General features: G+C 38.6%; 2 protein-coding genes across 3 annotated transcripts in view; both read right to left on the reverse strand.

Moving 5' to 3' along the window:
* Nucleotides 1–20053, reverse strand: part of LOC117331455 (general transcription factor 3C polypeptide 1-like) — a 429349-nt gene that overhangs the window by 33046 nt on the left and 376250 nt on the right. The window lies entirely within an intron of this gene.
* Nucleotides 1036–20053, reverse strand: part of LOC117331456 (FMRFamide receptor-like) — a 324895-nt gene continuing 305877 nt past the window's right edge. For both annotated transcript variants that reach the window (XM_033890177.1, XM_033890178.1), the window contains one exon: nt 1036–4194. In XM_033890177.1, the coding sequence (XP_033746068.1) occupies nt 1616–3145 (1530 nt within the window). In that variant the 5' untranslated portion in view covers nt 3146–4194 and the 3' untranslated portion in view covers nt 1036–1615. The remainder of the gene's footprint in view (nt 4195–20053) is intronic.

A 20053-nucleotide genomic window follows, 5' to 3' on the forward strand; every position in this document is an offset into this window, starting at 1 on the left:
GAAGTTTTTACGAGGCCGAAAAATAACAAAACTTTGTTGGCTCTCCTTCTTTAACATTCTCACCAATTTCCAGCTCAATTGCACCAGTGGAACTGGAGAATAAGTTTAAAATGTGTTTTTCAAGATGGTTGCCATGGCGGCCATCTTGGATTTCTGACCGACCTGAAAAATAACAACACTTCCTCAGGACCATCCCAGGATCATTTCAGGCAAGTTTCAGCTCAATCTCACCAGTGGAATTTGAGAAGAAGTTTTAAATAGGTGTTGTTGAGAAGAACCATGATTGCGGAATCACTTTACAAAATGGCCGCCATGGCTGCCATGTCAAAGATTTTACGGGGTCGAAAAATAACAACACTTTGTTGGCTCTCCTTTCTTAACATCCTCACCAATTTCCAGCTCAATGGCACCAGTGGAACTGGAGAAGAAGTTTAAAATGTGTTTTTCAAGATGGTTGCCATGGCGGCCATCTTGGATTTCTGACCGACCTGAAAAATAACAACACTTCCTCAAGATCATCCCAGGATCATTTCAGGCAAGTTTCAGCTCAATCTCACCAGTGGAACTTGAGAAGAAGTTTCAAATGTGTTTTCAAAATGGCGGCTGTGGCGGCCATCTTCGATTTCAGACTGACCCGAAAAATAACAACACTTGGTCAGGACCATCCCAGCATCATTTCAGGCAAGTTTCAACTCAATCCCACTGATGGAACTTGAGAAGAAGTTTGAAATGTGAAAAGATTGACCTTGACATTGGAACACTGGTTGTAAAGATACAATATTATAATGATTGATTGACCCTGACATTGGAACACTGGTTGTAAAGTAAAATTTTAATGATTGATTGAGCTTGACACTGGAACATGTACTAGTTGTAAATATAAAATTATTATGATTGTTTGCCCTTGACACTGGAACACTGGTTGTAAAGATATAACTGTAATGATCGATTGACCTTGACATTGAAACGCTGTGCATGAATGTCCATACTAACCTGTTGTTAATTAACAAAGAAATAAAAATAAAAAGATTTTTAAGTTAATATATATCTTTTTTTAATTTCAATACCAGGTTAATTATCTTCACAAGAAAATGTTCATCTTTTTTTACAAGTCTGGTAATTGATAGAAATAAATACATTCAACAAGAAATAAATTTCATATAAATGTATAATTTCTGTTGTCATGGCAAACATGATTAATATATATATATATGTATACCGCAAAGCCTGTCTAAAACAAACAGCTCAAGACATTTCACTTGTTGTAAGGATTTGGATTACACAGGCTGAGAGAGACTGGACTGTTAGAGGATCGAGTTATATATACTGTTCATGTAAGGTTTACATCCACTATAATTGCGGCCACACAAACGTAGAATTGGCTGATAAGAGTTACTGTCAGGATCAAAACTTGCTTTATATTTACATTAAAATTTACACTATTCCACAACGACTGATGTACATTATGGATGAACGATAGAAATATAACATGGTAAATAATAACAACGAAAGCCTGAGACAAGGCGGCCAGTATTGCTGGATAGGGTTACACATTACATTCCAAATATTGCCTTTTCAAATTTGATAACAAATATATTATACCAATAAATTAACGCTATAAGATGGCGTTGTAGTTTTGACACTTGTCACAGGATGCTGATGTATCAAGTTTGATCATCTCACAGTTTCCATTAGTTTCTAAATTCACCATGAGTTTGCAGGGTTCAGATGATGCAGCAGTGTCGGGCAGTTCATGCCCAGAGCCGGTAGACGAGAAACTGTCATGGTTTCCTTTGTATGTAATGGGCGGAACATTTAACTCCTCGAATGATGACCGCTGGACATTAGGTATGAGTGGTACAGCGATGCTGTTCTTGTGTCTCCTCCCGTCATCAGCACTCCCTGCTCGACAGTTATTTACCTGCTGTGCCTGCGGGTTACTTATATTGCTGGCTCTGCGATTGTCCATAGTTAGGCTAAGGCTACGTGCCAGACGACGTATCTCTTCCTTTGTTAATATACAAGAACAAAATGTCCGCCAAAACTGTCGTCTGAATTTCTTCCCAAAAAAATAATATGGCACTATATTTATGGCAGAATTGATTATGACAAGAAAGTTTGACACTTCGTTAAATGTATACCATGATAAAGAGGTGAAGGCAGCGTTAAAATCCAATGCCCAAATCATTCTTGACACTAAAGCAGGACCCTGACACAGCAGAAATATGATCACAACGCCGATCAACATTATAGTAGTATCGTTTCTCCGTTTATCTTTAGAATTGAGCTGTAATCCTTTTTTACGTGACTCATGGACAGCTCTTATAAGAAATGTATTCAGAACTACTAAGGCCAAAAATGGAATTCCAGCTACACATACAAGATAGAGCCAAGAATGTATAATCTCCCGGAACAAGTTACTCGAACCGAACTTTGTCAACTTAATCAGCAGTGGCGAGGGAATTGTAAAGTTGGCAATGATATCGGAAGGTAATTGAAACTGTTCTTTTTCAGCTTTATATTCGAAAAAACGTGGAATGTTATACACAAAACCGGCAGTGACAAGGCCACAGATCACTTTCCTAGCCCTTCCCACACTGCACCAGCGCTCTGCCTTAAACGGGTGGCAGATCATGATGTAGCGGTCGACTGTGAATGCGAGAGTCAGCCATATTGATGTGACTTGGAATGTGAGAGCTGTGGGATGGATATATGGAAACATATACACATAGAATGGCTCCATCCATCGAATCTCCGACTTAACAGGCTTTTTTGTGTCTTTGATGAGTAGTAACATAGTCATAAAGAGGAAGAAAGTGTCACTCAAGGCTAGAGCAGAGAGGTAGGAATATGTGGAGGATCGCATCAGGCGTTGGCTAAGAACAATCACAGACAATATATTGCCAATAATTCCCAAGCAACATAGGGTCATTCCACAGATACCCATTAGGTAGTACATTAGTAAGTCCTTCTGGTAACCAAGGTCACTGTTTGGTGATTCATTCAAATTGAAATCATCAAAAAAATCAGGGAAAGGGTAGTTGAACAAGTCAAATGTCCCGTTCAATGTGATGTTCAGGTTTGACAAGTTGAGTCCCGACAATAACGAATGTTCGTCTGCAATATTGTCATTTTGGTCCGGCATAATAAAAATTTATCTTTAATATTTATCTCTTTAAAGATTAAATTCCAACCACATGAATGGAATTTCTCATAATACTTGGTGATGATCTGAAAACCATTGTTGAGAAATGATGGTTTAACATCACTAACATCTTTTAACACTGTGTCACCTGACTGTCATGTTTTCTCATTAAAACTCGTCAAAGACGCATTGAAACCCGGCATTATGGCAACTATTGACTTTTTTTTTTATCCAGCAGCAGCTGATCAGATAAATGTATTCCTCCCTTATAACTCTATCCTACAACAGGAATTTACCCTGTATGGTAGCCGACCTTTGACCCTGTATGCTGTCCAATCTTTGACCCTGTATGGTAGCCGATCTTTGACCCTGTATGGTAGCCGATCTCTGACCCAGTATGGTAGCCGATCTTTGACCCTGTATGGTAGCCGATCTTTGACCCTGTATGGTAGCCGATCTTTGACCCTGTATACAAGCTGATTTTTTTGTGGCTGTAATTTCTTTACACTGTTTTCCCTCACATCCGATCATTGGAGGATATTTCCTTTTTGTATTTTGTCCAATGAATCTGTCCTATACAGAATCAAATCCATGCACTGCTTTGAAGGTAAACTTTGTTAAACATATCTTTTCATTCCTGAATTAAAGATGATTTGTTTTTTCTGTATTGTAGATTATGACACCATGAGCCTTTTGTGTTGATGATACAACAGATAAAGCCAGTGAACTCAGCACCTCAGGCAATCTTCTCTGTGATGGAGGAATGACATCTCTCAACATTGTCTAAATAGCTCCAGCACCAAACTTTATATAGTTTTTTTGGGTAGCAATGTTGACGGGTAATTTTGTGAAGTGGACTAGATTTTTAACATTTGATCGTTCTTTCTCCTTTTTGAATGCATTTGTGATTCACATAGTAGAGGTAGTTCCACGATGTTCAGTACGCCAACACAAAATACCACTGCTGTAGAATGACTTCCATCAATTTGTGCAGTCTAAAATACTTTCCTAGTATCAAGTCTTAGCAGAGGATTTCCCATCAGCAGATTCTGAAAAATATGAAAAAATGATTTCAGGATTAGTTTCAATAAATAATGCAGAATGTTCGAGTTGGGTAGGATTGGGCGAGAAGTCCGTCTATACTGGAGAATGTTTGTGTGGTGGGGAGGGGGTAATAGTTTGTGTTGGGTAGGATGGGGTGAGAAGTCTGTCTATACTGGAGAATGTTTGTGTGGTGGGGAGGGGTAATAGTTTGTGTTGGGTAGGGTGGGGTGAGAAGTCTGTCTATACTGGAGAATGTTTGTGTGGTGGGGAGGGGGTAATAGTTTGAGTTGGGTAGGGTGGGGTGAGAAGTCCGTCTATACTGGAGAATGTTTGTGTGGTGGGGAGGGGGTAATAGTTTGTGTTGGGTAGGATGGGGTGAGAAGTCCGTCTATTCTGGAGAATGTTTGTGTGGTGGGGAGGGGTAATAGTTTGTGTTGGGTAGGATGGGGTGAGAAGTCCGTCTATACTGGAGAATGTTTGTGTGGTGGGGAGGGGGTAATAGTTTGTGTTGGGTAGGATGGGGTGAGAAGCCTGTCTATACTGGAGAATGTTTGTGTGGTGGGGAGGGGGTAATAGTTTGAGTTGGGTAGGATGGGGTGAGAAGTCTGTCTATACTGGAGAATGTTTGTGTGGTGGGGAGGGGGTAATAGTTTGAGTTGGGTAGGGTGGGGTGAGGAGTCTGTCTATACTGGAGAATGTTTGTGTGGTGGGGAGGGGGTAATAGTTTGAGTTGGGTAGGATGGGGTGAGAAGTCTGTCTATACTGGAGAATGTTTGTGTGGTGGGGAGGGGGTTATAGTTTGAGTTGGGTAGGATGGGGTGAGAAGTCTGTCTATACTGGAGAATGTTTGTGTGGTGGGGAGGGGGTAATAGTTTGAGTTGGGTAGGATGGGATGAGAAGTCTGTCTATACTGGAGAATGTTTGTGTGGTGGGGAGGGGTAATAGTTTGAGTTGGGTAGGATGGGGTGGGAAGCCTGTCTATACTGGAGAATGTTTGTGTGGTGGGGAGGGTTAATAGTTTGAGTAGGGTAGGATGGGGTGGGAAGCCTGTCTATTCTGGAGAATGTTTGTGTGGTGGGAAGGGGTAATAGTTTGTGTTGGGTAGGATGGGGCGAGAAGTCTGTCCATACAGGATTTTTTGTTAAGTTTGCTGCTGTAAAATATCATTAGAACCTGGTTGTACTTTTATGTTAATCTTACCCTGTGTTGATATTCTAAATTGAAATAACAGTTGGTATATGTAACAGTTTGTTTTTCCTATCTACACTTTTTTTTGGATATATCCCCACAACTGACTGAATGTTCCGGTTCATAAACGTTATTTGTTTTCAATTTGGTTCTTGACATTAGCCAACAAGCTGAACTGTTTCTAAGCAGTTGAGACAGATGTTAAGAAAACTGAGAGTGATATCAGGTGTAACAGGATAAACCACAGGGGAATGTGATGGCAATTACAGACAGGACACAGGGTAAAAACACAACTATAGACAGGACACAGGGTAAAAACACAACTATAGACAGGACACAGGGTAAAAACACAACTATAGACAGGACACAGGGTAAAACACAACTATAGACAGGACACAGGGTAAAACACAACTATAGACAGGGCACAGGGTAAAAACACAACTATAGACAGGACACAGGGTAAAACACAACTATAGACAGGACACAGGGTAAAAACACAACTATAAACAGGACACAGGGAAAAAACACAACTATACACAGGGCACAGACTAAAACACAACTATAGACAGGACACAGGGTAAAACACAACTATAACAGGACACAGGGTAAAACACAACTATAGACAGGACACAGGGTAAAAACACAACTATAGACAGGACACAGGGTAAAACACAACTATAGACAGGACACAGGGTAAAACACAACTATAGACAGGACACAGGCTATAAACAGAATCTATGGTCATCTGACACTAACTCACATACTATTGTGTATATGTATTTTGTACCTGGGTATGTATTAATATGTATGTATATTATATATTGTCAGGAACACAAAATGAAGTAATTTCCTGTCTGTATGAAGTGACACTGCAGGAAGCAACTAAAGCCAGCACTATTGAATGTGAGGAAATGTGTCAAGTGTAGCAAACCTTTACCATTCTATATACACGGTCACTGCCTGGTCATATCAGTAAGAATAGTGTTCACTACATTAACAGGAATATAAATAATATACATTCCAGATACAAAAACAGCGTTTTGGTGCCATTTTGACCTACATCAATGCTTACTTGCTTAGACAATGCATAGATACTGAAAGCTTTGTATCAATCATTTAGAGGATGCTAATATTTGGCAACCTACTTAAAGAAATAAACATGTAATAAAAACCTGAATAATTTGCACAGAACAATTTCTACAAATGTAGACATGTCTAACAAATGGTTGTTAGATGTTTATGGTCAATATCAAGACCGTCTGTCTAAACAGACACTTGTGAGAGCACCTGTCTAAACAGACACTTGTGAGAGCACCTGTCGAAACAGACACTTGTAAGAGCACCTGTCTTAACCGACACTTGTGATACCATCTGTCTAAACAGACACTTGTGAGAGCACCTGTCGAAACAGACACTTGTGATACCACCTGTCTAAACAGACACTTGTGAGAGCACCTGTCTTAACCGACACTTGTGATACCACCTGTATAAACACACTTGTGATACCACCTGTCTAAACAGACACTTGTGAGAGCACCTGTCTAAACAGACACTTGTGAGAGCACCTGTCTAAACAGACACTTGTGATACCACCTGTATAAACACACTTGTGATACCACCTGTCTAAACAGTCACTTGTGATACCACCTGTCTAAACAGACACTTGTGAGAGCACCTGTCTAAACAGACACTTGTGATACCACCTGTCTAAACAGACACTTGTGATACCACCTGTCTAAACAGACACATGTGAGAGCACCTGTCTAAACAAACACTTGTGTGAGCACCTGTCTAAACAAACACTTGTGTGAGCACATGTCTAAACAGACACTTGTGATATCACCTGTCTAAACAGACACTTGTGTAAGCACCTGTCTAAACAAACACTTGTGAGAGCACCTGTCTAAACAAACACTTGTGTGAGCACCTGTCTAAACAAACACTTGTGTGAGCACATGTCTAAACAGACACTTGTGATATCACCTGTCTAAACAGACACTTGTGTGAGCACCTGTCTAAACAAACACTTGTGAGACAACCTTCTTAAATTACTGATATAAAGAAACCTGTATAATTCAGACAATTATTGTAAAAAGAAACCTGTATTATTCAGACAATTACTGATAAAAAGAAACCTGTATAATTCAGACAATTACTGATAAAAAGAAACCTGTATAATTCAGACAATTACTGATAAAAAGAAACCTGTATAATTCAGACTATTACTGATGAAAAGAAACCTGTATAATTCAGACAATTACTGATAAAAAGACACCTGTATAATTCAGACAATTACTGATAAAAAGACACCTGTATAATTCAGACATTTACTGATAAAAAGACACCTGTATAATTCAGACAATTACTGATAAAAGACACCTGTATAATTCAGACAATTACTGATAAAAAGAAACCTGTATAATTCAGACAATTACTGATAAAAAGAAACCTGTATAATTCAGACAATTACTGATAAAAAGAAACCTGTATAATTCAGACAATTACTGATAAAAAGACACCTGTATAATTCAGACAATTACTGATAAAAAGACACCTGTATAATTTAAAATAATATATGAACTCCCTCTGTGTTAATGTACATTTGAATTGAACTAATGGGAAGTCTGTAAATCACTCTATCGTAAGTACTGTGTAAATCTGTGACAGGAGTTAGGATATATCCATGTTATAGTAAATAGACCTATTTTAGGGTCACTGGTATGTAAAATAGATTATGGTATGGAAAAAGAAGCATTTTTGGCTCTTATCTGAAACAGCAAGTTTGAAGTATTGAGTGGCTTTATATTTCATGTATTTCAGATGTATATGCTCATTAGTAGTGGTAGGGTGTGTGACCAAGCATTGACTGAGAACTATGCTGATAAATATACAGCTTCAGCAGCTGTAGATCTGGCTAAGTTATCACTGTAGGGATGTCACTGACCCATGTCACTCTAATTAGTACTCTCTCCACTACCACAGAAAACACTGGCTAAAGGTAGGCAAGTATTAAAGGGCATAAGGGTGGTGGGTTGGAGGGGGGAGTAATAAAAGTCTATAACAGGAAAGTACTTAAGGGCACTAGGGGACAAGTATTATAGGGCATAAGGGTGGTGGGTTGGAGGGGGGGGGGGGGGGGGGGGAGTAATAAAAGTCTATAACAGGAAAGTACTTAAGGGCACTAGGGGACAAGTATTATAGGGCATAAGGGTGGTGGGTTGGAGGGGGGAGTAGTAAAAGTATATTATAGGAAAGTACTTAAGGGCACTAGGGGGCAAGCATTAAAGGGCATAAAGGTGGGTGGGCTGGAGGGGGAGTAGTAAAAGTATATTATAGGAAAGTACTTAAGGGCACTAGGGGGCAAGCATTAAAGGGCATAAAGGTGGGTGGGCTGGAGGGGGGAGTAGTAAAAGTATATTATAGGAAAGTACTTAAGGGCACTAGGGGGCAAGCATTAAAGGGCATAAAGGTGGGTGGGCTGGAGGGGGGAGTAGTAAAAGTATATTATAGGAAAGTACTTAAGGGCACTAGGGGGCAAGCATTAAAGGGCATAAAGGTGGGTGGGCTGGAGGGGGGAGTAGTAAAAGTATATCATAGGAAAGTACTTAAGGGCACTAGGGGATGCGGGCACCACCAGTGGGCAAGTATTAAAGGGCATCAGGGGACAACGGTACCACCATTGGACAAAGCATAAGTATAAAAGGGCATCAGGGGACAAGTTTTAAAGGGACCACCAGGGGGCAAGTATTAAAGGGTATCAGGGGACATGTATTAAAGGGTATCAGGGGACATGTATTAACGGGGACCAGGGGCATGTATTAAGGGGGCGCAGGAGTAAAGTATTAAAGGGACCACCAGGGGGCAAGTATTAAAGGGAATCAGAGGGCAAGTATTACTGAACATGCACAGCTAGATACCAGGGATAATTTCATTATGAAATTTAAGAAAGACAATTATAGTTTTTTCTTTGAAATTGTGATCACAGATTTCAGTTTGATCTTTCTTTATATCTCAAAATTAAACATCCACAACTAGGGACCATGGGGGCAAAATAGGAAATTTGGAAATTCCTCAAATAACAGCAATAATAAACATAGTTTACAGAAGGCCAGATTTCAGACCACAGAAGGGCAACATGAATAGCCAAGCTCATGTGATAGTGGAGGGTTAATGATGAGCTAAAAAGAAACGGTTTGGCTGAGATATGTCTGAACTGACCTTGAGATATAATACAAAATGGTTTGGCTAAGACAGTCTTCTTTGGTTGACAAGGAAGTGGCAGTGTGATGTGTTGGAGAAAGGCTAAGTGGTCAATTACAGTATTTACCACATGGTATATTCAGACAGGGGCGGCCAGTGACCTTCTGGCACCTGGACATTCCCACTCAAACCTTGTACATATCAATTAGGGTCACTTTCAGCCATCCCCAATCACCTGTTATCCTACAGCAATTATGATTACTGAACTGACTTTTTATACCATCTTTAATGGTTGTATAGGTGATATGGGTTAAAAAGGTTCAGAGAATAACACTTTACACTTCCCACAGGTGCCTGTACAAATCACCTTACCATCACACTGTCCATCCCATGATTAATTGAAATGCCTCCCTCTATGTCATATTCGTGCAATATCATTCACAGCCACCATTTGCATTTCAAGGTCAAAAGAGAATCAATGTTTATGCTTTTATAAAGTCAAATCTGGTCAATCAAATGCTCTCTTTACCTGCTATATAGACACTTGTGAACATAACAACATGGTTATTTTTGTGCAATACGTCTGATCCACATGAGCCTACTGTGTTCTCCTGAAACTTGCATTTTGCATGTTAATAGTAAGACCCATGATTAGCCATGATACATACTTTAACAATAGAACATGTACCTTCTGTTCTGGAACATACTGATAGTCTTTTTCTACTGAAGGTATGATGGAAAATTCCAGGAGAAGAGTATCACATTCCTTTAGTAAGGACTAAAATACCTTATAACAGGTAGAGTGGTCAACAGATGGGTCAACATTCATGTGTAAGACAGAGGGGTTCAACATTTCCTGTGTAAGACAGGGGGTCAACAATTCCTGTATAAGACAGAGGGTCAACATTCCCTGTGTAAGACAGAGGGGTCAACATTTCCTGTGTAAGACAGAGGGTCAACATTTCCTGTGTAAGACAGAGGGGTCAACATTTCCTGTGTAAGACAGGGGTCAACATTTCCTGTGTAAGACAGAGGGGTCAACATTTCCTGTGTAAGACAAAGGGGTCAACATTTCCCCTGTAAGACAGAGGGTCAACATTTCCTGTGTAAGACAGGGGGTCAACAATTCCTGTATAAGACAGAGGGTCAACATTTCCTGTGTAAGACAGAGGGGTCAACATTTCCTGTGTAAGACAGAGGGGTCAACATTTCCTGTGTAAGACAGAGGGGTTCAACATTTCCTGTGTAAGACAGAGGGGTTCAACATTTCCCCTGTAAGACAGAGGGATCAACATTTCCTGTGTAAGACAGAGGGATCAACATTTCCTGTGTAAGACAGAGGGATCAATATTTCCCCTGTAAGACATAGGGGTCAACATTTCCTGTGTAAGACAGAGGGGTCAACATTTCCTGTGTAAGACAGAGGGGTCAACATTTCCTGTGTAAGACAGAGGGGTCAACATTTCCTGTGTATGACACAACATTTCCTGTGCAAGACAGAGGGGTCAACATTTCCTGTGTATGACACAACATTTCCTGTGCAAGACAGAGGGGTCAACATTTCCTGTGTATGACACAACATTTCCTGTGCAAGACAGAGGGGTCAACATTTCCTGTGTATGACACAACATTTCCTGTGCAAGACAGAGGGGTCAACATTTCCTGTGTATGACACAACATTTCCTGTGTATGACACAACATTTCCTGTGTAAGACAGAGAGAAACATTTCCTGTGTAAGACAAAGGGGTCAACATTTCCTGTGTAAGACAGAGGATATGACATTAACGTTGTGTTCTGAAGTATGCAGTATTTAATTGATATCACTCGGGTATTATAAACCTTTGTTAATAAAAACATGCAATAAGCTCCAAATGTATAGCTGTTTTTTCCTGATTCATTCACACACTGACTTTCAAATACAATGAATTGATTGGGACAACTCATAATTCTATGAAGCTACCACACTCTTTATAATTGTTTATAGTTCCAATACAACACCCAATATCATTAAATATTAACTGCATCCCATTATCATCCCAGTATGTTTTAAGCTGCTAGACATCGTGCATGAGTTAGTAATTTGTATTGTCAATGTTAATCCTTGTATATATTTACCATATCAATGTTATCTGATCAATAACTGTCTGTGTTGATTCTGCTGAGCATCAAACCTGAGTTTATTTCTATCATCCTAGTGTTTAATGTTAATGATATAATATCAGACTTTCCTAAACTGAACATGCAGCAAGAGCAAACAAATCATTTTATTGGATGGTGACGCTTTCTAGGACATACAAAAGTTTCTAATGACTGCAAAAAAAACCCCAAAACCCCCAAAAAACAAAGAAAGTTAACATTAAAAGCTTATGTTTTTCCATATTCAAAACATCCCTCTTTGTTACCAGTAAACAAGTTGGACTGCATTTTTTAAAGTGACAATTGCACTATATCCTTAAGGTATTATAACTATTCATGAAAGAAGATGTCTACTGAAGCTCTGATAGCCTTTGATTCAGAACTATAAGTTGTTGTCCGTCTCTTTTAAATTTCAACTGTCAAAATCCAAGATGGCTGTCTATCGGCCATTTTGATTTCCAGACGGACTAAAAATTGAATGGGCACAACAAGAGACTAACTTGAACCTCACATATCAAGATTGAGAAAAAAAATCATTTCTCAAGATATACAGTGATAACAATAATTCTGCTGTCAAAATCAAAGATGGCTGCCTTTAGGACATTTTGTTTTTCCAATCAGACTAAACACTGAATGGACACAACTAGGGACCCAGGGAAACCTACACGTGACCCAGAGAAACCTACACGTGACCCAGGGAAACCTACACGTGAAATTTAACCCAGGGAAACCTACACGTGAAATTTAACCCAGGGAAACCTACACGTGAAATATGACCCAGGGAAACCTACACGTGAAATATGACCCAGGGAAACCTACACGTGAAATTTAACCCAGGGAAACCTACATCTGACCTAGGGAAACCTACACGTGAAATATGACCCAGGGAAACCTACACGTGACCCAGGGAAACCTACACGTGAAATTTAACCCAGGGAAACCTACACGTGAAATATGACCCAGGGAAACCTACACGTGAAATATGACCCAGGGAAACCTGCACGTGAAATTTAACCCAGGGAAACCTACACGTGAAATTTAACCCAGGGAAACCTACACGTGAAATATGACCCAGGGAAACCTACACATGAAATATGACCCAGGGAAACCTGCACGTGAAATTTAACCCAGGGAAACCTACACGTGAAATTTAACCCAGGGAAACCTACACGTGAAATATGACCCAGGGAAACAACCATAATAACCCGACCCCCCTCAATTATGACCCCCATCAATACCCCTCCCAAATTACACAAAGATAATCTATTAATATTCCAAAGCCAAGAGTTATCCCCCTTCGCTCTCAAAATCCAACCCTGCAATATTTACTTTAAACCACCATTACATTCTAAAACTCCTAATAATTACCACGAAACCTGACAATAAATACTCCAATTCTGTAAAACATCATAAACTTAAACAGCTGAGCAAGTCACGCCAATCTAAGTCCTACATTAAACTGTCATTCTCTCAAACAGTTAGAATCCCCAATATAACTTAATACGGATCTGTGATTATATTGCATAACAACGTCAAGCTTTCTCCATGTCATCTCCTTTGGAAACCTAAAATGGAAGTGTCTCTGTGTGAAATAGACAGGAAATTTCCGGTACCATACTGCTGCATGAATATTCATTAAGCTTCAATCTGGAACTGAGTGATCTCGGTGTCTCTAAGATGTTTGCTATTATTCACAAAACCTAGCTGGGAGTCACCTGCCTTCTTTCTACAAATTAAACTTTTTTTTAGAAGTCACTCTACCCAAGATAGTTAATTCTTATAAATATAAAATCAATATACAATGTACTCTTACCAACAATAGCGTACAGTAGTGTATTTTTGGGAAATACTTGTACTCGATGAAGTAATTAGTTTTTAGAGTATTTTTGTGAAATACTTGATCAAGTAATTAGTTTTCATATAAAGTTGTCTTAAGGTTTCACAAAGGATTCCCTGCCGGTGGAGGGAAAAACAGTTGAAGAAAGACAAATGGAGGAGGAATAAATAGACGTGGGAGAATGAATGGAAAGGTGGATGGACAAACAGATGAAGGAGGACAAATAGGGAAGAATAAATAGACGAGGGAGGATGAATGAAGCAGTGGAGCGAAAAACAGTTGCCAAAGGACAAATGGGCAGGTGCCAATGGACAAATGGGAAAGAACAAATAAACGAGGGAAGATGAATGGAGTGATGGAGGGAAAAACAGATGAAGGAGGACAAATGGGAAAAGAAAAAATAGCCAAGGGAGGATGAATGAAACAGTGGAGGGGAAAACAGGTGAAGGGCAAATGGCAGGAGAAAAATAGATGCGGGAGGATGAATGGAGCATGCAGTGAAGGGAAAAACAGGTAAAGGAGGACATATGGAAAGAGGAAAAAATAGACAAGGATGGGTGGGTAGATGGATTGATGGAAAAATACCCAAGGAGGGATTGAAGGCAAAAAAGAGAGGATGGATGAAGAGGTAGAGAGAGAAATGAAGAAGGGAGGATCTGCTGAGGAGGAACAGATGAACCAAGCTGTAAACTACAGTTGCTATATCATTTTGTAAGGACTCATTCCAACAGTCTGGAGATCCCAAAGGAAAGTTCAAACTGGCCTGAAATTGTTAAAATACAGGAGGGAGATACATATATATAAATCTAATAATTTTACTCAACTTTGGTGATATTGGTAAAATGATTGATCTTCTACAACCTGATCTATAGTTCTCCATTATACAGATAAATTGTACTGTATAAGATTGAGACTTCTCATGGATTGGTTATGTCAATATACAGGTACAAGGGGTTGGCAATAATGTACAAATGGTGGTGGTGCCTCAAACCATCACCTAAAACAATATAAAGATGGTACAATAGCTGCTGGCCACACGTGTCTACCATTCACACCAACACAGACAACGGTCTATTGACATGCCTGGTGTCATTGGACAACATATCTCTCCTAGGCTTGAGGTTTATTTGAAGTATATAAGTGGCATACTTTTCTACACAATTACCACACTGACTAATAACATATTAAATTACCACACTGACTAATAACATATTAAAGCTTGGGGTATAGGAATCAGGCTGTTATCTTATCCCCTAAAATATTTGTCAAGCAATAATTTAACAACATGTAACAATGGAAATATATATTGATATTAAATTTATTAATTAATAATTTAGATTTATTAATTAATAAGACAAATTTTATTAGGATATTGTATGGCTCACAGCACACAACAGGGATTCTGTTCTATCAGCAGCAATTAGTTATGTTGCTAATATTTCTGTTTTAATAAAAAAAAAAATCATAAAACCTGGAGACCTTGTGTTACAAATAGATCGTTTGTACAGACACTGTTCTGGAAAGGAACGTTCCTGATAATATATAATCTACAGATTTGACTCAGGAATACATAATTGACTGAGAAAATTTAATCAATTTTGCCACCAAAGGCCATAAAATGTAAATTTTCACAGATTTTCATGTAAATGACCTAATTTACTGATTTGTCACTGATGAAAATTAGTCTCCCGGAAATCTGTGTCGTATTAAAGACCTAGACATTTTGTAGTCAACATCAGTTCATCAGCAGAGGTGACAGGGTCAATCGCTTTATCTAAGGACAAGATGGAAATATGGAGGTGCTCCTGGGTCAGACAAAGAAACGTAATAATCTATAGCTAGTAATGAGAGATATAGATTAAGGATTGAAGCTTAGTTTTTATTTGTTAAATAATGAAAATATTTAACTTCAAAAATGCATTAATATATTATACATTTTTTTTTGTTATTTTAGGGCTATTTTTAAGTCAGAGGACAACATTTTACATAAGATAAATGTTTGTGTGACAGTAAAACTATTCTAAATAACAATTAAATATGACACTGCATGAACTGGCCTCATGAAGGTTCATCAACATTTTTTGTCTTTAGAAAGCAAAACTTAAATTTTCCATAGCACAGTAAGGCAGAATTTAAGGAAATAACCCCAAGAGTTTTCCTTAGACCCAATAATGCTTTCCTATGGATAATTTTGCTATGGAAAATTCAGGAACATTGATGAATATGTAGCTTGATCAGTCTGCTTTGATTGCTCTAACTAGGGGATGGTCATAGCAAATGACCAATATCCACTCAATGTTATAGTGTATTGAGCAAAAATGTAATGGTAACTCACCCACTGTTTTATGTATACACTCAAGAACAACACTGACAGAGTCTAAACACCTTTCCCTTTAACAACACTGACAGGGTCTAACATCTTTCCCTTTAACAACACTGACAGAGTCTAAACATCTTTCCCTTTAACAACACTGACAGAGTCTAACATCTTTCCCTTTAACAACACTGACAGGGTCTAACATCTTTCCCTTTAACAACACTGACAGGGTCTAACATCTTTCCCTTTAACAACACTGACAGAGTCTAAACATCTTTCCCTTTAACAACACTGACAGAGTCTAACATCTTTCCCTTTAACAACACTGACAGAGTCTAACATCTTTCCCTTTAACAACACTGACAGGGCCTAAACATCTTTCACTTTAACAACACTGACAGAGTCTAACATCTTTCCCTTTAACAACACTGACAGAGTCTAACATCTTTCCCTTTAACAACACTGACAGGGCCTAAACATCTTTCACTTTAACAACACTGACAGGGTCTAAACATCTTTCCCTTTAACAACACTGACAGAGTCTAACATCTTTCCCTTTAACAACACTGACAGAGTCTAACATCTTTCCCTTTAACAACACTGACAGAGTCTAAACATCTTTCCCTTTAACAACACTGACAGGGTCTAACATCTTTCCCTTTAACAACACTGACAGAGTCTAAACATCTTTCCCTTTAACAACACTGACAGAGTCTAAACATCTTTCCCTTTAACAACACTGACAGAGTCTAACATCTTTCCCTTTAACAACACTGACAGAGTCTAAACATCTTTCCCTTTAACAACACTGACAGGGTCTAACATCTTTCCCTTTAACAACACTGACAGAGTCTAAAAGGGATATAGCGTCCTTTCAATTTACAGAACATATTTAATCCAAATTGTTTATATAAAAATATATCAAAAAGTATTTTGCTTCAGCATTTGATAGATGTATTACAGTATACATGGTAAAAAAAATCAATATTTTATGCTTGAATATGTCAACCTTGAAGAGAAGCAGATTTTTATCTGTGCCAAAATTTTTGTTTATTTGTTTGACGTTTATCGTTCTTTGAACATTTCAGGTTTTTATACAATCACTAAAATTTTCTCTCAACATCATTAACATTTCCTCTCAATATTTCAGGTTTTTGTAAAATCAAATATTTCCTTTCAATATTCCAGATTTTCATAAAATAATTAAGATTTCCTCTCAATATTTCATTTTTTTTTTTTATAAAATCATTAAAATTTCCTCTGAACATTAATTTTTTTGTTTGTTTTTGTTTAATCAGTTAAGGGTCATAGAGTTGGGCCTTAACAGAACACTTTAAATAATATTATAAAAAAAAAAAAAAATCATACTTATAATATTGAATGGATGGTGGAGATCACTTGAGGGTATTAGGGACTATATCCCAATGTTAATGATTAAATCTAATGTTTAACACCTTTAACACATTTTAATCTGGTAAACAATAATCCGTTATTTTAGCCAGAAGTAAAGGTTATATTATCCGTGGATAAGAAAACACAGGTGTACAGCGGGTATTCAACTTTACAAGCTCCGGTTTTTACATTGTCTTGTTTACAAACCCCTGTATTTTTACATTCCTTTGTTGCTCTGAATATGAATATGTAAACCTTTGGAGAAAGAACAAGTAGATATATGATGTTCATATTTTACACAATATCAATGTAGGTGCTAGTCATAAAGGACAATTAACTTTTTTATTGAATTACAATGAACTCTTTAAATGTGAAATGGTCCTTTGATGTTGAGTTCAGTCCTTTACTTGATTCAATATTTTAAAATAATTTTACATTTGTGGTTATAGCCATTAAGTGTTTTATATATTTTGTTAATATTGTTTGAAAAATTTGAATAAAAGCTCCAGCTTATTGTAACTAATCACTCTACTCCCTAACAATGAAGAGGCATTGATAAACGTATCCATTCTTTAAAAACAACAGGCTCCATCGATCTCCATTAATATTAACAATAAAGGGTTCCTCACAGATCGACTCCCTTATATTAATTTTGTGGGAATATATCACAGAGTGACATGATCATATACACTCAGCTCCAGGCCAAATCAATGTTGTTGATCTGGTCATTGCTTTACCTCAACACAACTATGTTTACAGAAATGTTTAATAGACCTGCTATCACTTAATCGTGGACAATCTTTCGTTTTTGATTTAAATAGACGGAGAAGAAGGAACTCTGATGATAATAATCTCTGTCCATGTATGAACAGACTGTCTCTCTAGGACAATCTCGGCAGCTGTTTTTGAATACAGAAATCTGAAGTATGTACAACTAGTCAGAATCCAGAGCTGTCTTATCACATCATCGTGGTACGAACATTGAACTGTATTTTCTCTCTGACCATGCACTGCTAGCTCTCTGGCCATTAACACACACACAAAAATGACCTTCGTGACTGCCATGTCAAAGTTTTGATGAGCCGAGAACAACAACACTTAGTCAGCTTCCTTTCCTAAATCTCCACCAATCTTCAGCTCAATCAGTAGCCTACCCAGAGAGTAAATCTCCACCAATCTTCAGCTCAATCAGTAGCCTACCCAGAGAGTAAATCTCCACCAATCTTCAGCTCAATCAGTAGCCTACCCAGAGAGTAAATCTCCACCAATCTTCAGCTCAATCAGTAGCCTACCCAGAGAGTAAATCTCCACCACAATCTTCAGCTCAATCAGTAGCCTACCCAGAGAGTAAATCTCCACCAATCTTCAGCTCAATCAGTAGCCTACCCAGAGAGTAAATCTCCACCACAATCTTCAGCTCAATCAGTAGTCTACCCAGAGAGTAAATCTCCACCAATCTTCAGCTCAATCAGTAGCCTACCCAGAGAGTAAATCTCCACCACAATCTTCAGCTCAATCAGTAGCCTACCCAGAGTAAATCTCCACCACAATCTTCAGCTCAATCAGTAGCCTACCCAGAGAGTAAATCTCCACCAATCTTCAGCTCAATCAGTAGCCTACCCAGAGTAAATCTCCACCACAATCTTCAGCTCAATCAGTAGCCTACCCAGAGAGTAAATCTCCACCAATCTTCAGCTCAATCAGTAGCCTACCCAGAGAGTAAATCTCCACCACAATCTTCAGCTCAATCAGTAGCCTACGGTACCCAGAGAGTAAATCTCCACCACAATCTTCAGCTCAATCAGTAGCCTACCCAGAGAGTAAATCTCCACCAATCTTCAGCTCAATCAGTAGCCTACCCAGAGAGTAAATCTCCACCAATCTTCAGCTCAATCAGTAGCCTACCCAGAAAGTAAATCTCCACCAATCTTCAGCTCAATCAGTAGCCTACCCAGAGTAAATCTCCACCACAATCTTCAGCTCAATCAGTAGCCTACCCAGAGAGTAAATCTCCACCAATCTTCAGCTCAATCAGTAGCCTACCCAGAGAGTAAATCTCCACCAATCTTCAGCTCAATCAGTAGCCTACCCAGAGAGTAAATCTCCACCAATCTTCAGCTCAATCAGTAGCCTACCCAGAGAGTAAATCTCCACCAATCTTCAGCTCAATCAGTAGCCTACCCAGAGAGTAAATCTCCACCACAATCTTCAGCTCAATCAGTAGCCTACCCAGAGAGTAAATCTCCACCACAATCTTCAGCTCAATCAGTAGCCTACCCAGACAGTAAGTTTTAATGTGATTTTCAAGATGGCGGCTATGATGGTCAGCACCATCTTCAGCTCAATCAGTAGCCTACCCAGAGAGTAAATCTCCACCACAATCTTCAGCTCAATCAGTAGCCTACCCAGAGAGTAAGTTTTAATGTGATTTTCAAGATGGCGGCTATGATGGTCAACACCATCACAGCGTCACATAACCTAAAGATGGCGGCTACGATGGTCAGCACCATCACAGCGTCACATAACCTAACCTAACCTAATAAGACGGTGTAAAAAATCCACATTTAAGGATATCATGACTACCAAAGATCGGGAAATACCTGTAAATATCTAAAGATCGGGAAATACCTGTAAATATCTAAAGATCGGGAAATAACTGTAAATATCTAAAGATCGGGAAATACCTGTAAATATCTAAAGATCGGGAAATAACTGTAAATACAGTCGAATCTGTCCAAACGACCATCTCTATTTAGCGACCCTCTGTTCTAAGCGACCATTTCAATTCCTCCT

The sequence above is a fragment of the Pecten maximus genome, chromosome 7, assembly GCF_902652985.1.
Source record: "Pecten maximus chromosome 7, xPecMax1.1, whole genome shotgun sequence".
Lineage (NCBI taxonomy): Eukaryota > Metazoa > Mollusca > Bivalvia > Pectinida > Pectinidae > Pecten > Pecten maximus.